The sequence below is a fragment of the Carcharhinus amblyrhynchos genome, chromosome 14 (assembly GCF_965287045.1).
Source record: "Carcharhinus amblyrhynchos chromosome 14, sCarAmb.v2.hapA, whole genome shotgun sequence".
Lineage (NCBI taxonomy): Eukaryota > Metazoa > Chordata > Chondrichthyes > Carcharhiniformes > Carcharhinidae > Carcharhinus > Carcharhinus amblyrhynchos.
Genome location: NC_137337.1, coordinates 33,862,607 through 33,882,320, shown reverse-complemented (window position 1 = coordinate 33,882,320; position 19,714 = coordinate 33,862,607). Strand labels below are relative to the sequence as shown.

General features: G+C 44.2%; 1 protein-coding gene and 1 long non-coding RNA gene across 2 annotated transcripts in view; both read right to left on the bottom strand.

Annotated features, from left to right (window-relative positions):
* Positions 1-878: 878 nt before the first annotated feature.
* LOC145352244 (uncharacterized) lies at positions 879-7,564 on the bottom strand. Its single transcript, XR_013888519.1, has 3 exons — positions 7,499-7,564; positions 3,283-3,337; positions 879-1,363 (listed from the first exon to the last, which is right to left on the bottom strand). It is a non-coding gene; the product is annotated as an uncharacterized LOC145352244 (long non-coding RNA).
* A 2,870-nt stretch (positions 7,565-10,434) lies between these two features.
* LOC145352362 (inverted formin-2-like) overlaps positions 10,435-19,714 on the bottom strand; it is a 36,631-nt gene continuing 27,351 nt past the window's right edge. Inside the window, exons 10-13 of the mRNA XM_080202114.1 lie at positions 18,193-18,263; positions 16,590-16,697; positions 16,425-16,495; positions 10,435-10,639 (exon numbers count right to left, since the gene is read on the bottom strand). Coding sequence (XP_080058240.1) covers positions 10,435-10,639; positions 16,425-16,495; positions 16,590-16,697; positions 18,193-18,263 — 455 coding nt within the window. The remainder of the gene's footprint in view (positions 10,640-16,424; positions 16,496-16,589; positions 16,698-18,192; positions 18,264-19,714) is intronic.

Here is a 19,714-nt window from a genome sequence, read left to right as displayed (position 1 = left end):
GAATTTCCAAATAGAACAGGGAGACAGAGAGAGAGAGAGAGAGAGAGAGAGACTTCAGCTTCTTCCTTGCTTGATGCCCCTGCTAAAACTAAAAACTAAACTGCAGCCTCAGAACTCTCAGAACTGCAACCTTAAACTCACTGGAAAGGGAAAAAAAACTGTCCAAAAACACATTTTCTCCTAACAATGCAGGATCGTAAAACTAATCCCAGAGTAAACATAAGCAACCCCAATTAAGCCACTTAAGAAGCAATTAAAAGACAATTCCAGTCAAGTCGGCAACAATGACATCACTGAAGTGGTGAGTTAAACCACTGAAACTGTGAGAACTGCAAAAATCATGATTTAAACAAAAATCTTTCTTAAAGATACTCTAGCACCCACACCTGTGCCAGAATAGTGGCTGCTATTGAGAGGATTGTTCTTCAGATTCAGCGTTTTATGATACCTACAAAGGTAAATATGAAAAAGGTGAAGACTAGAGGAGTAAGAATGTACTTTAGACTCTATTGAATCCCAATTACTACTCTCAGTACCACTCCTTTCATTCACGCACCTACGCACCACCTTGGAATTCGCTTCAGGCTACTCTAATGATTTAAGAGAAGGCAAGCTCTCGAGGTAAATTACAGACTACTTGACTGAAGCAGATTGATGTATTAAGGCTTGTAAATCCCCAGCCTCTCTTGAGAAGCTGCCAGGTTCTCAAGGTCAAATAAATTGTCAAGAAACAATTGTGTTGGGGACCAAAATCTGTGAGAACATTAAGATAACAGATAGTAATGTTGAGGTAATGTTCTTGAATAAAGAATTGGAATATGCAGAAAGGAGTTTTTTTAAAAAAAACAATGCAATAAGTTTTGCAATTGTTAGCACAAACCAAAGATGTGCAAGTTAGGTTGATTGGTCATATTAAATTGACCCTGGTATCAGGGGGATTAGTAGGGTAAATATGTGGGGTTACGGGAATAGGGGGATTGTGATCAGTGCAGACCCGATGGGCTGAATGGCCTCCTTCTGCACTGTAGGGATTTTATGGATCATATGCAATTAGTATATTATTCTGGTACATATTGATGTACACTTTATTACTTGTCTTGTATTTAAGGTATGCAGTCATCTGGACTTGACAGCCCCTGTGTGATCTATGTTAGAAACTATTGAAAAAAATTGAGTACATGTTTATACAGGGTTTACAAAACACCTGAATTAGTACAACTTGAAGGGTTATATTGCTAAATCCGTTCATTGCAAAGCTTTATGGTTAACATATGGTAAATTCTATAAATGGATTTGAGTGTGGATAATAAGTTTGTTAGTTTGGCAGAGTCATCTTGCATTTTGCGCCATATTTCTTCAGCAACTGTCAAAATAAAACAAAAGTTACTTTATCAGACAGAGTGTTAAACTTCAAACAATTCTTTTGAAATTAATTAATTTTGTTGTATAAAGAAAAGGGACTCAGTAGAAAAGCTCCCCTGGCTGTGATTGCAGAGAGCTAAGTGAGATTGGGACACAGGCAATCTGTGTAAATTTAAACATCCTCGCCAATGGCAATGAGATATTTCAGAACTTTGAGTTTTCAGTGTCTACACTGTCAAACCTTCTCGGAAAAGAGGGGGCGATTTTCTGGTCTCGTGGAGCCTGGCAGAGATCACACCAATCCTGGAAAATTGAACGCCGGCCTAAAAACAGGATTTGTGCCCAATGGTTCGCAATCATTTCGGCCCCTTTCCACTGATGCAAATCAGGTCTCAGCCACAGAAAGCGTGAGACCAATTAACATATTTAAAGTAGCATTTAAATAGCCTGTTTGGCGCCAAATTTTCCCAGATCCCAGGATGTTCCAACCCACTAATGAAGACAAAGCATAATGGGCACGCTGGTGGGGACTCTGTGGTTATTGAAACCTCCAGGGACATGGCTGAGCATTGCCCACCTGGTAAACTGGTAGTGACAATTGGGCATTGCTAGATGGGCACTGTCAGTGTGCCAGGGCAGTGCCAAGAAGCTGAGTCCTGAGTTGGGGGGGGAGGGTGGTGAGCCTGTGTGGGGGGTTATGATGGGGGTCCACGAAGGGTGGGTTACGAAGGGGGGGCTATGATGGGGAGGGTTGTGAAGGGAGGGGGCAAAGAGGGGTGGGGCTTAAAGTGGTGGGGCATGTCAGGGGTCATGAAGGGGAATCCATTAGGAGCCCAAATGTTCTGATGCTGGTGATCGTGTAGTTGGTGGGTGGGGGGGGGTGGAGTGGAGGGGGGGAGAATATGCTGCTGATCGGGGGAGTCTTGATGTCCCTTGGGGAGGGTAGGGGTGGTCCACTGCACTCACAGTGTCCTTTCAGAACAGTTCCTTGATCACTTTGGAGCTGGGCTCAGCAGTGTACTTAGGCCCTGTCCCTCCCAGAACTGACGCCACTCGCTCAAAAAGTGACTAAGTGTGGGACAATTGTGATGCGGTCTGTGCTGGACAGATTGGTATGGACTGCTTCAGTTTTCTCACCATTAGGACAGTGGGAAAATTCTGCCCCACTTTTTCTTCTTTTAAACTCCAATTAGTGTAGACCCAACCTACTCAACCTGTCCTCATTAAACATCCTCAGCTCAGAATCAATATTGTGAACCAGCTCTGAACTGCCTACAGTGCAGAACGAGGCCATTCGACCTTTCAAATTTGCACTGACCAATGTCCCACCCAGGCCCTATCCCCATAACTCTACTTACTTACCCCACTTACCCCCTGACACTAAGGGGCAATTTAGCATGGCCAATCAACCTAACTTGCACCTCTTTGAAGTGGGAGGAAACCAGAGCACCTGGAGGAACCCATTCACAGGGAGAATGTGCAAAAACCACACAGAGAATGACCCACGTCAGGAATCGAACGTGGGTCCCTGGCGCTATGAGGCAGCAGTGCTAACCACTGTGCTACCGTGCCACTGGTAAACTGGTGGTGACAGTTGGGCATTGCTAGGTGGGCACTATCTGTGTGCCAGGGCAGTGCCAAGAAGCTGAGTCCTGAGTAGGGGGGTGAGGCCTGAGTGAGGGGTTATGAGGGGGGGTCCACGAAGGGTGGACCCACTGTGCCCCATTATCCTGCCTGAAGTGAGGAGGCCAAAACAGTACTCCAGGTATGATCTCTGTCATCCCTGAGTCCTGCTGTAGCAAGACTTCCATACTTTTATACGTCCTTGCAATAAAGGTTTAAATTCCATTTGTCTTTCTAATTTGAAGATACGTTGAATTAGGAGAAAAATTAAGAGGAGTTGACTGTTTCAGCACTCACCTTGCAATATGGAGCACTTTTTGATACTAATTTCTCACAGTTCCAGAGCAGTCATCTGTTTGGAAATGACAGAAATGGTTACATATCAGAAATACGAAATAAAATTGTTTAGAATAATTTTTCAAGCATCCTGGGGTATTTGCAGGAAAATGGATCATGCAATAAATTGTAGAAATAGAAGTCGGTAAGCCTTTGTGAATTCTGAATATCTGATGATCCAATTGTTCTCCTCGTGATTAATATTAGATTCTGTGAAGTAATAAAATTATAGTATTGATACATGCTAGAGTACAAAGTACCACGTGCAGATCTGACATGACATTATGTCATTTTTCCATGCTGGAACATTAAGGGGAGATGGGAACGCAGTGGTAATGTCATCAGATTGGTAATCCAGAGGCCCAGGCTCTGGGGGCACAAATTTGATGCCCATCATGGCAGCTGGCGGAATTTAAATAAATCTGGAATTATAAAGTAATAGTGACCATGAAACCATAGTCAATTGTCATAAAAATGCACCTGGTAGCTGCTCGACTGGGCCTGTGTCGGGTGGCGAGGGAACCAACAAGATGGAAAAACTACTTGACCTTGTTCTCACCGATCTATCCTCCATCTTGTTTTATGGCACTACCATCATGTTAAGTATGTTAGATTTTGAACAGATCTAGTAACTCAATATTGGGCATCTGTAAGTTGCCGTGTGCCATTGGCAGAAGCAGAATTGTAAACTCATGGTCTGGCATATCCCCCACACTACCCTTACTATCAAACCAGGGGATCAATCTGGGTTCAATGAGGTGTGCAAGAGGGAATGTCAGGAGGAGCACCAGGCATACTTAAAAATGAAGCTTTATCCTGATGAAGATGCAGCACAGGACTACTTTCAAATAGTAAATGCAGCTTGTGGTAGACAGAGCTAAGCAATTCCACAACCAGTGGATCAGATATGAGCTCTGCAGTCCTGCCACATCCCGTCATAAATGGTGTTGGACAAGTAAATAATTCACTGAAGGAGGAGGCTCCACAAGTATCCTCATTCTCAAGAATGATTGAGGCTAGCAGATCAAAGGACAAGGCTGAGCATTTGTAACAATCTTCATCCCAAAGTGTCGAGTGGATGATCCATCTTGGCCTCCTCCTTAGGTCCTCAGATACCAATCTTCAACCACTCCACAGAATCAAGAAACAGCTGAAGACATTGGATACTGCAAATGTTATGGACTATGTCAGCATTTCAGCAACGGTATTGAAGACTGGTTCTCCTGAACTTGTTGGGCCCTTGGCCAAGCACTTCCAGTACAGCTACAACAACAGCATCTACCAGGCAATGTGGAGAATTGTCGAGGTGTGTCCTCGTCCACAAAAAGCAGGACAAGTCCAACCTGATGAATTACTACGATCAGTCTATTCTCAATCATCAGCAAAGTGATGGAAGAGGTAATTAACGGCATTATTAAGTGGCATGTACTCAGCAATAACCTACTCATTGATGCTCAGTTTGGGTTCCGCCAGGGCCATTCAGCCCCTGTTCTCACTGCAGCTTTAGTTCAAATATGGACAAAAGAGCTGAACTCAAAAGCTAGGGTGAGAATGTCTGCCCTTGACATCAAGGCTATTATCAACATCCTGGGGGTTGGCATTGATCAGAAATGGGACTGGATCAGCCATATAAATACTGTGGCTGCAAAAGAAGGTCAGAGGCTGGATATTCTATGAAGACTAACTCACTTCCTGACTCTCCAAAGCCTGTCCACCATGTATAAGGCACAAGTCAGAGGTGCGATGGATTACTCTCCATGTGCCTGGATGAATGTGGCTCCATCAACACTCAAGAAGCTCAACACCATCCAGGACAAAGCAGCCCACTTGAATGGCACCCCATCTACCACCTCCAACCTCCACCATTGATACACAATGGCAGCAGTGTTTACAAGATGCATGACAGCAACTCACCAAGGTTCCTTCGCAGCACTTTCCAAACCCGTGACCCTTGCCACCCAGAAGGACAAGGGAGCAGATGCATGGTAACAACGCCACCAGGAAGTTCTCTCCAAGCCATCACAATCCTGAATTGGAGCTATGTCGCTGTTCCTACACTGTTGCTGGGTCAAAATCCTTTACTCCCTCCTAAACAGCATTGAGGCTGTATCTACACCCACATATAGGAGGTGCACCACCAAATAAAAATACTGGTCCGGCCAGCGATGCCCAACATCCCATGAAAGAATTTTTATAAAGAACCTTTTCTGTTTTCCCACCACTGCAACATCAAGAAGTGGATTGGGCCTTACCACCGAATGCCGCGAAATGTTCACTTTCAAATTTCTTAGTCAAATACTTTTCATAGTGATACCAATCTGTTCTATAATTGAGACAGCAGTATTACAATAGCTTAGGAAGTAGTAGGCCCACATTTTGACCCTGAACTGCATCCAATGTTATGTGAGAGAATCTGTGCATCAAGTATGAATTTGCATAGAAGTTTCATTGTTGCACTTTCCTCTGGCAAAGTCTGATATCATAATTTGAAAATATCGAATAAGTTTGAGCTCACTGCTGTTCAGAAGCGAATGGGAGCAAAGGTTCAGTAGCCATTATACTGCACTGCATGTGTTTTTTGGGCCTTTATTCGAGAGAAAAGCATAAGAAAATAGATACTGTTTCATTAACCACGTGTATGGAGATGCTTGTATGATGGTGCTCTCAGACTTGGCGTTAGTGAGAGGGTGTTGTGTCCATAACCAGTAAACAGGGTTAGAGAAATCTAAGAGCAAGTTTCAAAGCACATCAAAGGAATCAGTCAGGTACTTCACATGTATATCATTGAAAAATTATTAAAATCAAAGTAAGTTAGAAAAGAGAACTGTCAATTTTTAGATGATGATTAAAAATTGGGAACATGTTTATTTTACAGTGGGCTTTCCTAAAGAGAAGAGAATCAAAAAGAATGTGAATCCTGAAATGATTGGTGTATCGTTGGAAAGAAATAACATTTTAGGAATGGAGTTCATTTGAAGGCAAAGAAAGGATGAGAGCCCAGCAGGATACATCCAATCACTCTGAACAAGGAAGAAACAGCGGCCTGAGAAATTATGGGCAGTGTTTTATCCTAACAAATCCCATGGATCAGGGAAGCCGGTCACATGTCAGTAAACTACAGGGGAGTCTGAACACATCGGGAGGAATTTAGTACTGTTCACTAGGAGTGGGCTGGGAGGCGAGGTGGAACTGCTGCTTAATCAGATGGAAAGATGCAGGTGGAGAGCCTGTAATGCTTACAGGCTTCATCCCACTGCCGCTAGTATTCTACTTAGCAAACTGCCTGCTGGCTCAGAGATGTTGCCCTGTTCATGTACCCTCCACCCTATATAGGGCATTCTCCCCAGCCCGCCATAGGGGCCTGTCTGACCAGTTCTGGCAAAGTTGTCCCACATAACTCTCCTTCTGGCCTCCCAATACCACTCCTCATCCTAATGTAATGATTTAGACGAGGCCCATGAGGTAGATTTCTTAGAATATGAACTTCCTGATTAAGCCAATAACGCTAGTCCATTCAGGGGACCCTGCCCCTGTGTGTATAGTGTGGAGTATCAGGGTTATTGGCACTTCGGGTTTATACTCGGTAAGAGTTGTTGCTGACTTTGTAAATAACTCCAAGTTTGGTGAAGGGGCACTGGCCTAGGGGGAATTATTTCGCCTAGGCCCACTGTCCCAGCAGTGGCCATAGCCCCTGGGTGGCACTGCCTGTTGGTACTGCAGAACCAGGGACTTCTTGATTGGACAGCAACTCTTGTAAGTGGAATCTTCACCTCCAAAGGCCTGGGAACTCCGTTGGCAGACAGGTAAGTGTCGGACTGGGGTATAATCTCCAATGCTCACGCTGGTTGCCATCCGCTGAGCGACTGTTGGATGGAACCAATACTACGGCCATTAAATTCAACCCAATGTAACTGAGAGCTACAGGGAGGGAATTTCCCTGCAGAAACACCCAGCTAGCAATTTCCTGAACTTGATAATATTACTAGGGGAATGAGAAATAACAAGCAAGAATGTTATATTTTTCTAGGCATGCACATGTACATTCTGGCATATTATCCAACATAAAAAGGGGAATTTATCTGGGAAACCAGTAAAATACATATAAGATTAAAAAAGGTTTTATGTGGCTGCATTTTACAGTTTCTGTGTGACAAAAAGTAAATGGAATTGGCCTTACCAGGTTTTCCTTGATCTTTGGGTGTTTCCTTCGCAGGAGACTTTGGAGTAAATTCTGCGTTGCGTCTGGGTATAGAGCTCCTTTTCTGGTGAAAACCCTTTTTTATGTCAAATAGTATTTTCTCAATGATATTGTTCGCCTCCCGTTCTGCAATTGATTTGTGAATTGAAAAAAGCAAAAACGGTGCAAATTATTACATACGAAACATAAACTCATATCCTTAATTTCAGGCTTTGTGTCATCTTTGTTTTAGGCTTCCAGCTTAAATGTTGTAAAAAGCAAGAATAAGTCAAGAAATGCCATCCAAAATTTAATCACATTAGCCTGAAAAAATATTAATATAAATGTTTATGTTTTTCGACAAGCAGTGGTCAAACTACTGTGACAGGATTACTGCCATGAAATATTACACTGGTGGAAGTTTTCTGTTTGAAAGAATGGAAGTGGCTGTAATACTTTGACGTGGCAGAAGTGAAATGTTGTTTGTTTCGGGTCAAGGGCTACCTCCAGCACGTTTGGCTGTGAAACTATGTTTCTTTCAGATCTATCAGTCAGTTGGAGATCTCATGGTTCAAGTCCTCACATAACAATTTATCTGCTTATACAAATTTGGTGGCTCTATATAATATAGGGTTGGGTCTTACATCCCTACCTTCCCACTGGGTGTGTTTGTGTGTTGGGGGGGGCACGGTGGGAGTTTGGTGGTGGTGGAGGGGTGGGGGGCAGTGGCGTGGCACTTCAAATATGTCGGGGTGGCTAGTCCATTCCTGATTTGATCCTCATAATACAGGGTAGGTAAAGCACCTATCCATGCTTAGACCTATTGAGGCCCTTAAGTGGTTGGTTAATGCCTATATGTATGACTCTCACCAGTCTCCCATTACCCCATACACTGGACAGTGGAAGGTGGGGGAGAGTGAGAAGGCTGCTTTTCCATTCATACTTGAAATGGTGGGAAGGAAGTGCCCCTCTACCTCCAAAGACCTCCTACACCCCTCACCCCCTTCTATAGGGTGCTTGAACCCTCTTATCCTAAAAGCCCAGGAATTCTTTGGGTCTGGTTTCCATGATCATCAGGAGTGGCGCGGCGGCAGAGCGGTTAGCACTGCTGCCTCACAGTACCAAGAAACCGGGTTCAATTCTGGCCTCAGGTCACTGTCTGTGTGGAGTTTGTACATTCTCCCCGTGACTGCGTGGGTTTCCACCTGGTGCTCTGATTTCTTCCCACACTGCAGATAGGTTGATTGGCCATGCTAAACTGCTCTGTAGTGTCAGGGGGACTTGCTAGGTTAAATATGAAGGTACAGGAATGGGGCCTGGGTGGGTTTGTGGGGTCAGTACAGACTTGATGGGCCAAATGACCTCCTTCTGCCCTGCCCTGTAGGGATTCCATGATTCTATGATCTCCCATAGGGACTCCTTGCTGTCCTGGAATTCCCCCTACTGACCTCTGTTGCAGTTGGAACTGCAAGAGGAGCTGGCCAATCTGATTTGGTTTGATTTATTATTGTCATGTGTATTAGTATCGAGTGAAAAGTATTGTTTCTTGTGTGCTATATAGACAAAGTATACCATTCATAGAGATCCTCTGATTGGCTGGCATGGCAGTTCTTAAGGCGGGGGGGAAGCTTCCTCACACTGAGGATTAGAAGTCCCAGTCTCTGCTGGATAAGGCTGGCCCGAGAGTGTCATTGTTGTGAGGCAGTATAATTTAAAGCTGGTTGGTTTGGGATTGACACTTCATATGGCTGCCCACCTCCCCAACCCCTCCTCTCCCGCCCCCCCATCCCTCCTCCCAACCCATTGAGGACCATTTTATCTGAACAGTCTCTGCATTCCTGAACCAACCGTCATGGCCAACAGCTGTCTGCTTCCTTCCACCTTTGAAGGCCAAATGGATATTCATGTCAACAGATATTGCAGTCTGTCAGTAAAACAGGAACATACTCTCGCAGGAAAATGTTAAAACTCACAAAGCTTTGGGCCATGACCTGTACTCCCAGAATTGGGCACATATTTTTTCTTTCCTTATTTAGACATCCTAATAAAGCAATCATAGAATCCCTACAGCGTAGAAGGATGACATTCAGCCCATCGAGTCTGCACCAACAACGATCCCACCCAGGCCCTTTCCCTGTAACTCCACACATTTACCCTGCTAGTCGCCCGACACTAAGCCAACCCGTCCAACCCTGCACATCTTTGGATTGTGGGAGGAAACCGGAGCACCTAGAGGAAACCCACGCAGACACGGGGAGAACGTGCAAACTCCACATGGGTGGTGGCCCAAGCTGAGAATAGGTCCCTGGTGCTGTGAGGCAGCAGTGCTAACGACTGTGCCACCATGTTGCCCAATATTAAACATTTCTAAAAGTCTGCATCTTTTTGGGGCCTAAAGTTTTGGCAAAGTTTGTTTTTAGAATAAAACATGGCTATACCTTTATCTTTAATGAATAAACTTGTTCACACTAAGCTGGTACGACTGTCTGTACACTTACTGGTGTATTCATTTGGTACATTCTTCCTGGTTGCTTCTTGCTTAGCGAGTTGCTCTTTTCTTCTCTTCACTTTTGCTGTATTTTCTTTCCTTTCATTATTGTCCTTTATTCAGAATTGTAAAGAATTACTTCATTGTGGCAAAGCATGAATGCAAGCCAGTTAGCCACTTTTTGTGACAATTTAGATTGTACTACAATTTTGCTTATTCATTACCTTTAGTGCTTGAATGAAGAGTCCTCTGAATGTTCTGATTATGATGAAAAATTCATCCAGCACAAATTTACTTTGATTTTCACAGAAATATTCAGCCACCTGTTTTTCTTTGAACTCTGTAGCCTTCAGAAGATCTTTGAGCTTCTCAGACATAGCAAGACCTTTCTGCCAATTAATTATTGTTATTAGCAGAATATTACAAATGCAATCTTGAGAGAGATCACTTAATGCTGGATACCACTTACCTGAATTGGAGTTGTGAATTGTGATTTTACATCATCTGCAGGAGACTCAGCGCAGGCTTGGTGGGCCGAAGAGTCTGTTCCTTTGCTGTCCTGTTCTTCGATCTTTGACTCGATGTCGTCACTAATCCTCCTCAAGCGCTGGGAAAGGCTACTTACCTCAGAATGGATTGAGTCAAGTTTAATACTGCAGAGAAATCAGTCAGACGTTATAAAGATCTCTCCGTGCTGTGTAAGCCACATCTTTTTCACACTATGGGGGTGAGGGCAGGGAGGATTTTATGGGGCCTGCAAGAGTGGGGCATGTGCCTGGCAGTGTGACTTAATTAGGCAGGAGTTGAAATTTTGCTTTCTTATTGGCAGGTTCAAATTTAAAGAACAAAGAACAAACAGAAATATAGCACAGGAACAGAGCCTCCGGCCTCCAAACCTGTGCCGATCATGATCATAAACTAAAAACTTAACTAAACTGAAAAAAACCTTCTGCCCTTACTCGGACTGTATTCCTCTATTCCCTCCCTATTCACGTGCCCATCCAGATGCCTCTTAAATTTTGCCAATGTGCCTGCTTCCACCACCTCCTCTGGCACTGCGTTCCAGACACCCACAACTCTCTGCATGAAAAACTTCCCCTGCACATCTCCCTTAAACTTTCCCCCTCTCACTTTGATCCAGTGCCCCCTTCCGATTGACACTTCCATACTTGGAAAAAGCCTCTGACTATCCACCCTATCTGTGACTCTCATAATTTTGTGGACCTCTATCAGGTCTCCCCTCAGCCTCCGTCTTTCCAGTGAAAGCAATCCTAGCTTATTCAACCTTTACTCATAGCCAACATCCTTGAGACAGGAGACATCCTGGAGAACCTTCTTTGCACTGTCTCCAAATCTTCCATGTCCTTCTGGTAGTGCAGTGACCAAAACTGCATGCAATACTCCAAATACGGCCTAACCAATATTTTATATAGCAACAAAATGACTTCCCAACTCTTGTACTCAATGCCATATGCCTTTTTTGATCATGTTGGCCACCTAAGTTGCCAGTTTTAGGGAACTGTGGACCTGCACACTGTGCTGCCATTATGCCACTGTGCCACCACATTGAAACAGTGTTGTAATTATCTTCCTACCTTCATGACAAACTCAGCAGTGCATGAATAACCTGTGGCACCTGCTTCCCGTTTGTTTAAAGGTGACATTCTGCTGTTAGCTTTGAGCAGTCGTGTCTGGGGTCGGTGGAAGGAGCAAGAGAATGGCAGCTTGCATGCAGACTTAGGACTGACAAGGGTGCGTCAATAGTGTGGAGTGAGGTTTGGAAGGGTGTTGGGGGTGTGGAAGAATGGAAGAAAGATCCGTGGAGGGTGACACTGAGTGGGGACGGGGCACAGAGGACAGCAGGCGCAGCACGGTGGCTCCCTCACAGAGCCAGGGACCCGGGCACAACTCCTGCCAATTCAAATCATCACATGCTTTCACTCCACCACATGTCTGCAAACTCTTCAAGGGTTACTGACCCCTTGAACAATTGCTTTTCCGACTAGAATCAGCCCTGCTGCCTGCAATGACTTTCCTGAAACTCTTTAGCTCCCTCCCTTTGTTTCCTCCTTTTAAAAATCTCCTCAAATCCCATAAATCAATTGTTTCCCCTAAATTATCCCCTGGGGCTCAGTGTTCTGTTTTCCCTGCCACGTGGTAAAGTTTCTTGGAATGTTTTGGACATTAAAGGTGTCTTAGAAATGTTGCTGTGTGGCAAAAATATTTCTGGCAGACACATGCCTCATAAATGATCATATTGTTTCTATTAATCAAACAGTTAGAAATAATGTTGTCTGTGTGAAGTTTGCATGTTCTCCCCCTGTCTGTCTGGGTTTCCTCCGGGTGCTCCGGTTTCACCCTACAGTGCAAAGGCGTTATGGTTAGGTACATTGGCCATGCTAAATTCTCCCTCAGTGTATCCGAACAGGTGCAGAGTGTGGCAACTGGAGAATTTTCACAGTAACTTTATTGCAGTAAGCCTATTTCTGACACTAATAAATAAACTCAAGAAAAAAAAGAATCTGAAGAACCTGGCATCCTGTATGTGGTTGGGGGGTGGGCAGTGGGAGTGGGAGTGGGGGTGGGGGTGGGAGGGGGCGGGGTGGTGAGAACAGGCAGTCAAAGTTAGAAAATGAATGGCCGAAAGGGTGATGTCAGGACCGTTTATGTGGGGATCCATCGCAGGGTGTTGGCTGGTAGAGTTCTTACAAGACTTTGGATTCAATTACAACATTTCAGTTATCCCCTCTGAGTGATCGTGGACAGTGTTCTTTACGATGCAAAGGAGGGAAGGCCAGCAGGTTCAGCCATGTCCCACAGAGTGATCAATACCACACTGGACACTAACATGGACATTCAATAAAGAGTGGGAAAGAAACACAACGGGTGGGACTTTACGCCCTTACTTGTTCCGAAACCGTAAAGTCCTGCCCAAGGTCAACGGACATTTCAATTGTCCGTCGCTCGCCTGCTCCGATTCCTGTGGTGGGCGGGGGGGTAAAATTCCGGCCATCATGTTTCTCCCATAATAAAGAAATGTCCCTCCCACGTAGCTGTCAAATCCTGGGAGCCATGAGACATATCTGTATATTTAGTGAACCTCACCAAAGGACGATGATGCACATGTGAATAAAGTGAAACCAATGTAATACGAAATACTTACAAGTGAAATTTCAATTTGAAGAATTCCCTTGCCAGCTTTGTGCTCTCAATAAGGTTCAGGAAGTCTCCAGGAGATGTGTAAAAGTAGCTCAGGGTAAGTTTTCGTCCCTCTCTTTGTGGAAATGCCTGGATTCCATTCAGGGCTGCTAATAATGTTAAATAATTGACCAGGGGATAATCATGGGTGTAGATGGGCGGCATGGTGGCATAGTGATTAGCACTGATGCTTCAGGGCAGGGAAGTTCTGGTCATGATGAATAGCTTCCCAGTTTGTCCAGGCAGTTCACTAATAGCCTGCCTGTCCCTGCTGCATTGCCAATTAACAATGGGTTTCACCACTGATAAACCTTTCCCACCACACGTTCCACTGGGCCCACTACCGGTACTTTGTTTTTGAATTAAATTTAATATCATAGAATCCCCACAGTGCAGAAGGAGGCCATTTGGCCCATTGAGTCTGCACTGACCACAATCCCACCCAAGCCCTATCCCCGTAACTCCATGTACTTACCCTTCTAATCCCCCTGACACTAAGGGGCAATTTAGCATGGCCAATCCACCTAACCCGCACATCTTTGGACTGTGGGAGGAAACCAGAGCACCCGGAGGAAAGCCATGCAGACATGGGGAGAATACACAAACTCCAGACAGATAATCACCTGAGGCTGGAATTGAACCCGGGTCGCTGGTGCTGTGAGGCAGCAGTGCTAACCACTGTGCCACTGTGTCACCCTATGGGAACCACTAAAATGCAAGAGACTGGAATTGGCAACCACTTCCTGTTCCTCTCAGGAATGGAACATCACAATTAAGATTCTACTCTTGGCAATCAATAAACACATTGCACAAGTTTCCAGTTATAAGTTTCAAAATACAGGTTTAATCCTGTATTATTTTTAGTATGGTACAGAAATACTACTATAATCCTTAAAGATCTGTGTCATGTTTAAGATGTGGTCAATTGCAGCAATTTGCAATGCTTTGTGCCAAGAGATAATAGTTCACAGATATCATAGAAACTTCACAGTGCAGAAGGAGGCCATTCGGCCCATCGAGTCTGCACCGACTACAATCCCACCCAGGTCCTATCCCTGTAACCCCACATATTTACCCTGTTACTCCCTCTAACCTAAGTGTCCCAGCACACTAAGGAGAAATTTAGCATGGCCAATCAACCTAACCCACACATCTTTGGACTGTGGAAGGAAACCGGAGCACCCGGAGGAAACCCATGCAGACACAGGGAGAATGTGCAAACTCCACACAGACAGTCATCCAAGCTGAGAATCAAATCCAGGTCCTTGAAGTTGTGTGAGGCATCAGTGCTAATCACTATGCCACCATGCCGCCCATCTACACCCATGATTATTCCCTGGTCAATTATTTAATATTATTAGCAGCCCTGAATGGAATCCAGCATTTCCTCAAAGAGAGGGACAAAAATTTACTCTGAGCTACTTTTACACAAGTCCTGGAGACTGATTGTTCGTGTGATGTTTCTAAGGTAAGTGAATGGGATGTGAGAGTGGACGGTTTGGACATTGAAGCAGATGAAGAGTCGAATATGGAGGGAGGGGGAGTTGAACATGACTCTTGTAGTTGGATCTTGAATTCATAATCCCACTGTGCAGTTCAAGCAAAAGCTGGGCTAGATTTAGCAATCCATTCACTGTGGGTGTAAATCCTGTTATGGCTTCTAAATCTCGTGAGAGATCATAAGAGGATTAACGATGGCAAGATTTCAGTTTGAGGTCTTCTCCGTACCCCCACCGGCAACGGAAGCAGGTTTATGCTGAGAAAGGGCGTGAACCTGATTTGCGTGGACTTGGCTCAATTTAAATATAAGTAAATGGCTTTACGTACTGCAGAAGTGACTGGAGGCTCCAGAGGTTGAGAACCAAGGCCAGGCATTGCCTGCTGATCCCTTGGCAGTACCCCCTGCCCTCGCAATAGTTAGTCGCCATAAAGGGACTTAGGTCTGCCGCAAATGGGGCTGGAAAATTGCCTCTTTTGAATCATAGAACCCTCCAGTGCAGAAGCAGGCCATTCGGTCCATTGAATCTGCACTGACCACAATCCCTCCTAGTCCCTACCCCCTAAACCTCACCTATTTACCCTGTTAATCCCCTGACACTAGGGTCAATTTAGCATGGCCAATCCACCTAACCCGCACATCTTTGGACTGTGAGAGGAAACCTGAGCATAAGAACATAAGAAATAGGAGCAGGAGTTGGCCATCTAGCCCTTCGAGCCTGCCCTGCCATTCAATAAGATCATGACTGATCTGAAGTGGCTCAGTTCCATTTTCCCGCTTTCTCCCCATAACCCTTAATTCCTTTGTCTATCAGAAACCTATCTACCCGTGACTTAAATATATTTAGCGAGGTAACCTCCACCACTTCAACGGGCAGAGAATTCCAGAGATTCACCACCTTTTGAGTGAAAGAAGTTCCTCCTCAACTCCGATCTAAACTGCTCCCCCCTTATCTTGAGGCTATGTCCTCTAGTCCTGCTATTCTTTCTAAGCGGGAAGAATCTCTCTACCTCTACCCTATCCATCCCTTTCATTATCTTATATGTCTCTATAAGATCCCCCTCAGCCTTCTAAACTCCAATGAGTACAGACCCAGTCTATTTAGTCTCTCTTCATAGGCTAACCCCTTCATCTCCGGTATCAGCCTAGTGAACCTTCTCTGCACTCCCTCAAAGGCCAATATATCCTTCCGCAAGTGCGGCGACCAGGAGGAGATCCACCCAGAGGAAATCCATGCAGACACGGGGAGAATGTGCAAACTCCACACATTCAGTGACCTGAGGCCGGAATTGAACCCAGGTCCCTGGTGCTGTGAGACAACAGTGCTAACCACTGTGCTGCCCGCTGCTGGAGTGAAATATGCCAGTATTCTGTCAGGACCTGATACTTCTCTTTTTTTAGAAAATGTCACTCCTAGTTGAATTGAATTGGCGATTTGATTTATTATTGTCACATGCATCAGGATACAGTGAAAAGTATTGTTTCCTGTACCGACAAAGCATACAGTTCATAGAGTATATATGGGAGAAGGAAATGATAGGGTGCAGAATATAGTGTTGCAGTTACAGATAGAGCGTAGAGAAAGTTCAGCTTAATATGAGATAGAAACATTCAAAAGTCTGATGACCAGGGAAGAAGCTGTTCTTGAATGAATTGAATGTGTTGTAGCACATTGAATGTGGTTATTGGTTATGTACCATAGGATCTATAATCAATGCAAGATGACAATCTGAAATTCCTACCTTGCTGCTTTTGATACTGATTTGAGGTCATCAGGTAGATGTAGAAGGTCTGGGTAGGATTTTTCAATCTCCTGTTACAACGAAGCAAGTAAGAAATGCAAGTCTCAACACTTCAATGACAAAACATCTCACATATCTGATTCATAACATGAAATGTTACTGTACCTGCACAGTATAATGTAACAGTGTGACTTGTGGCTGATTTGCTTTTGTCTCCTTCAGTTTAACCAGCGTGTTCATTCTGAACCCATCTGCATTTCCAATGGCGCTCCCCTGATACCAGAAAAAGACGTGGTGAACTCACTTGACAAGGTATTCTGCCTTTAATAACTTTACACCAGTTAAAAAGAATGTTATTTTATGTTTCTGACAGTACAGCATTGGCTACAGTTCAAAATTACTTAATTGGCTGTAAAGTATTTTGGGATTTCCTGAGGCTGTGAAAGGTACTGTATAAATGTAAGTCTTTTTTTTGCTCTCTGTATTTACTCTCGTGTTTTGGTAAATCCACTATGTTTGTACACACTCTTGTGTAAAGTATATTTTTTTGCAACAATGAGATGCAAGTTCTATCATCAGTGCCATTGCCAGCCCTCTGGAGTGGCACACTGATTATCCCAAATTACAACTCCAGCTCGTTTGAATAATTACATTTAGCTACAAATGCAACTTTGTCCTTGAATAGGAGGAAAGTCAAATTAGACAAATAGAAATTCTAGCCAAGAGGTCCAAATAAAAGGGATGCATTCATTTAAAGTGCCTGCACATGTGGGACAAATATTTACTTCAAGTTTTATTAAGTTTTAATGAACTTCATGTTCGGGTCCATGGAAAGTTTAGGGAAGCCGTCCTAAGTTGTTTGCTCCCTCCACACTCACTGCACACTTGTATGGCAGTGAGAAGGTTGGGAATTTCGGCATCAGTGCCTTTTTTAAACTGATTGATTAGGAATTTTGGAAATGGGGAGTTCATTGATTATTTTGTGAAGAATTGGAAACTCCAAACTTTAATAGCATTGCTCAATTTATGCAGGAATGTTTGGTGCTTATTTTGTGACCAGTTAATAAATTTGACCTCAAAGCACTGCAAAAATGAATGAATTATGTAATGTTCATGTTTTATACATACAGAAACTCAACTGGGCTCACCACATAAACACAGTGACTACAAGAGCAGGTCAGAGGCTAGGAATACTGCAGTGAGTAACTCACCTCCTGACCCCCCAGAGCCTATCCACTGTCCACAATGCACAAGTCAGAAGTGTGATGGAATACTCCCCACTTGCCTGAGTGGGTGCAGCTCCGACAACACTCAAGAAGCTTGACACCATCCAAGACAAAGCAGCCCGCTTGATTGGCACCACATCTATAAACATTCAATCCCTCCACCACTGACACTCAGTAGCAGCAATGTGTACCATCTACAAGATGCACTACAGCAATTCACCAAAGTTCTTTAGACTGCACCTTCCAAACCCACGACAACTTCCATCCAGAAGGACAAGGGCAGCAGATACTTGGGAACAAGTTCCCCTCCAAGCCACTCACCATCCTGACTTGGAAATATATCACTGTTCCTTTGGAGTCGCTGGGTCAAAATCCTATAATTCCCTCCCTATTGGCATTGTGGGTCAACCCACAGAACATGACTGCAGCTATTCAAGAAGGCAGCTCACCACCACCTTTTCAAGGGCAGCTAGGGATGGGCAATAAATACTGGCCAGCCAGCGACACCCATGTCCCACCAATGAATTTCTAAAAGTACATACGTAGTTAAGAAAGTTTCCAATTTTGAGAATCAGTTGACAGAATTGGGGCAGTCTTGAAGAAGATAAAAGATCTGTACAAAAATAGAGAACACAGAACATCGTATTTTATGGAACTGTACAGCATAGACGTGATCTAGTGGCCCTGCTCAATGCGGGCGCAAATCATATTATGGTCACTAAATCTCACGAGCGGCCAAAAACAGCATTTGTGCTGGCGTGATTTCAGTTTGAGACTTTCCCTCTGCCGGTGATGTGATCGGGTGTAAACCTGATTTCCATAAATTTAAATGTCTCTTAACATAATTAAAGGGCTTTACGTCTTAGCTTCTGCCTATGGTGTAACCTCCCCCACTGGTCGCATGACATCACACTGGTGCAAATCACTGCTGGTTTTCAAATGCTAAAGTCATGCTGCCCAGGCAGAGTTTCCTGAAAATCCTGATGGTTAGGCATTACCCCCAGCACTCTGGCATTGCCCCCTACCAGTGCTTTCTGTGCTATAACCATTCTGTGATTTACAAGATGCACTGCAGCCATTTGCCAGAGTTCCTTCAAAAGCACTTTTCAAACCTGTGACCTTTTACCAGGCAGAAGAACAAGAGCAGAAGGCTCAAGGGAACACCACAAAATGTAAGTTTTCCTCTCAGCTACGCATCATCCTGACTTGGGATTTTATCTCTATTCCTCTATTGTTGCTGGGTCAAAGTTCTGGAGATCCCATTCTAACAGCAGAGTGGGTGGTAGGTGGACCTATAACAGGTAGACTGTGATGGTGCAAAAAGATGACTCACCACTACCGTATATAGGGCAGTTAAAGATCAGCAATAAGATGCCCATTAAGGAATGAGGAAAACTTCTGTTGGCAAGTACTTAGACCTCTGATTGGAAGCAGTGCTAAAGGCACAAGAAATTTCAGCACTGATACAGGGTATAAATCTCTACAATTATCGAAAGGGACTTAAGTATGTGAGGTTTTGGGAGAGGTTATAGAGGAAGCAATGTTAATTGAAGCTAAGTGAATCCTGAAACTTGCTGTGAGAAGTTCAAGAAGGTACATTTTTCAAATGTTCTTGTGACTAGTCTGAAACATTGCTTTTGCATTTGTTCCAGCTATTGTTTTTATACACCCATTGCTTTTCCAACAAGTGGATATTGGAAAAGATATTGGATGGTTACAGATGAAAACCTAGTGTCCATTTACACTGTGGCCCTGGCCACCATTCCTCTTCCTTTTACTCTTAGTGACCATTCCTATAACTGTCTAGACCTGATACTACTTACTGGAATTCTCTCCCTATATCCCTTTGGATCTCCATCTCACTCTCTTCCTTTTTGTAACTTACCCCTTCATCCCCTTCCAATATGCCATTTACGCTGTTCAGCACTGTGAAGCAATTTTCTACATTACAGGCACTATTAATCAATGGCAGCAAGGTGGCACAGTGGTTAGCACTGCTGACCCACAGCGCCAGAGATCCAGGTTTGAATTCCCGACTTGGGTCACTGTCTGTGCGGAGTTTTC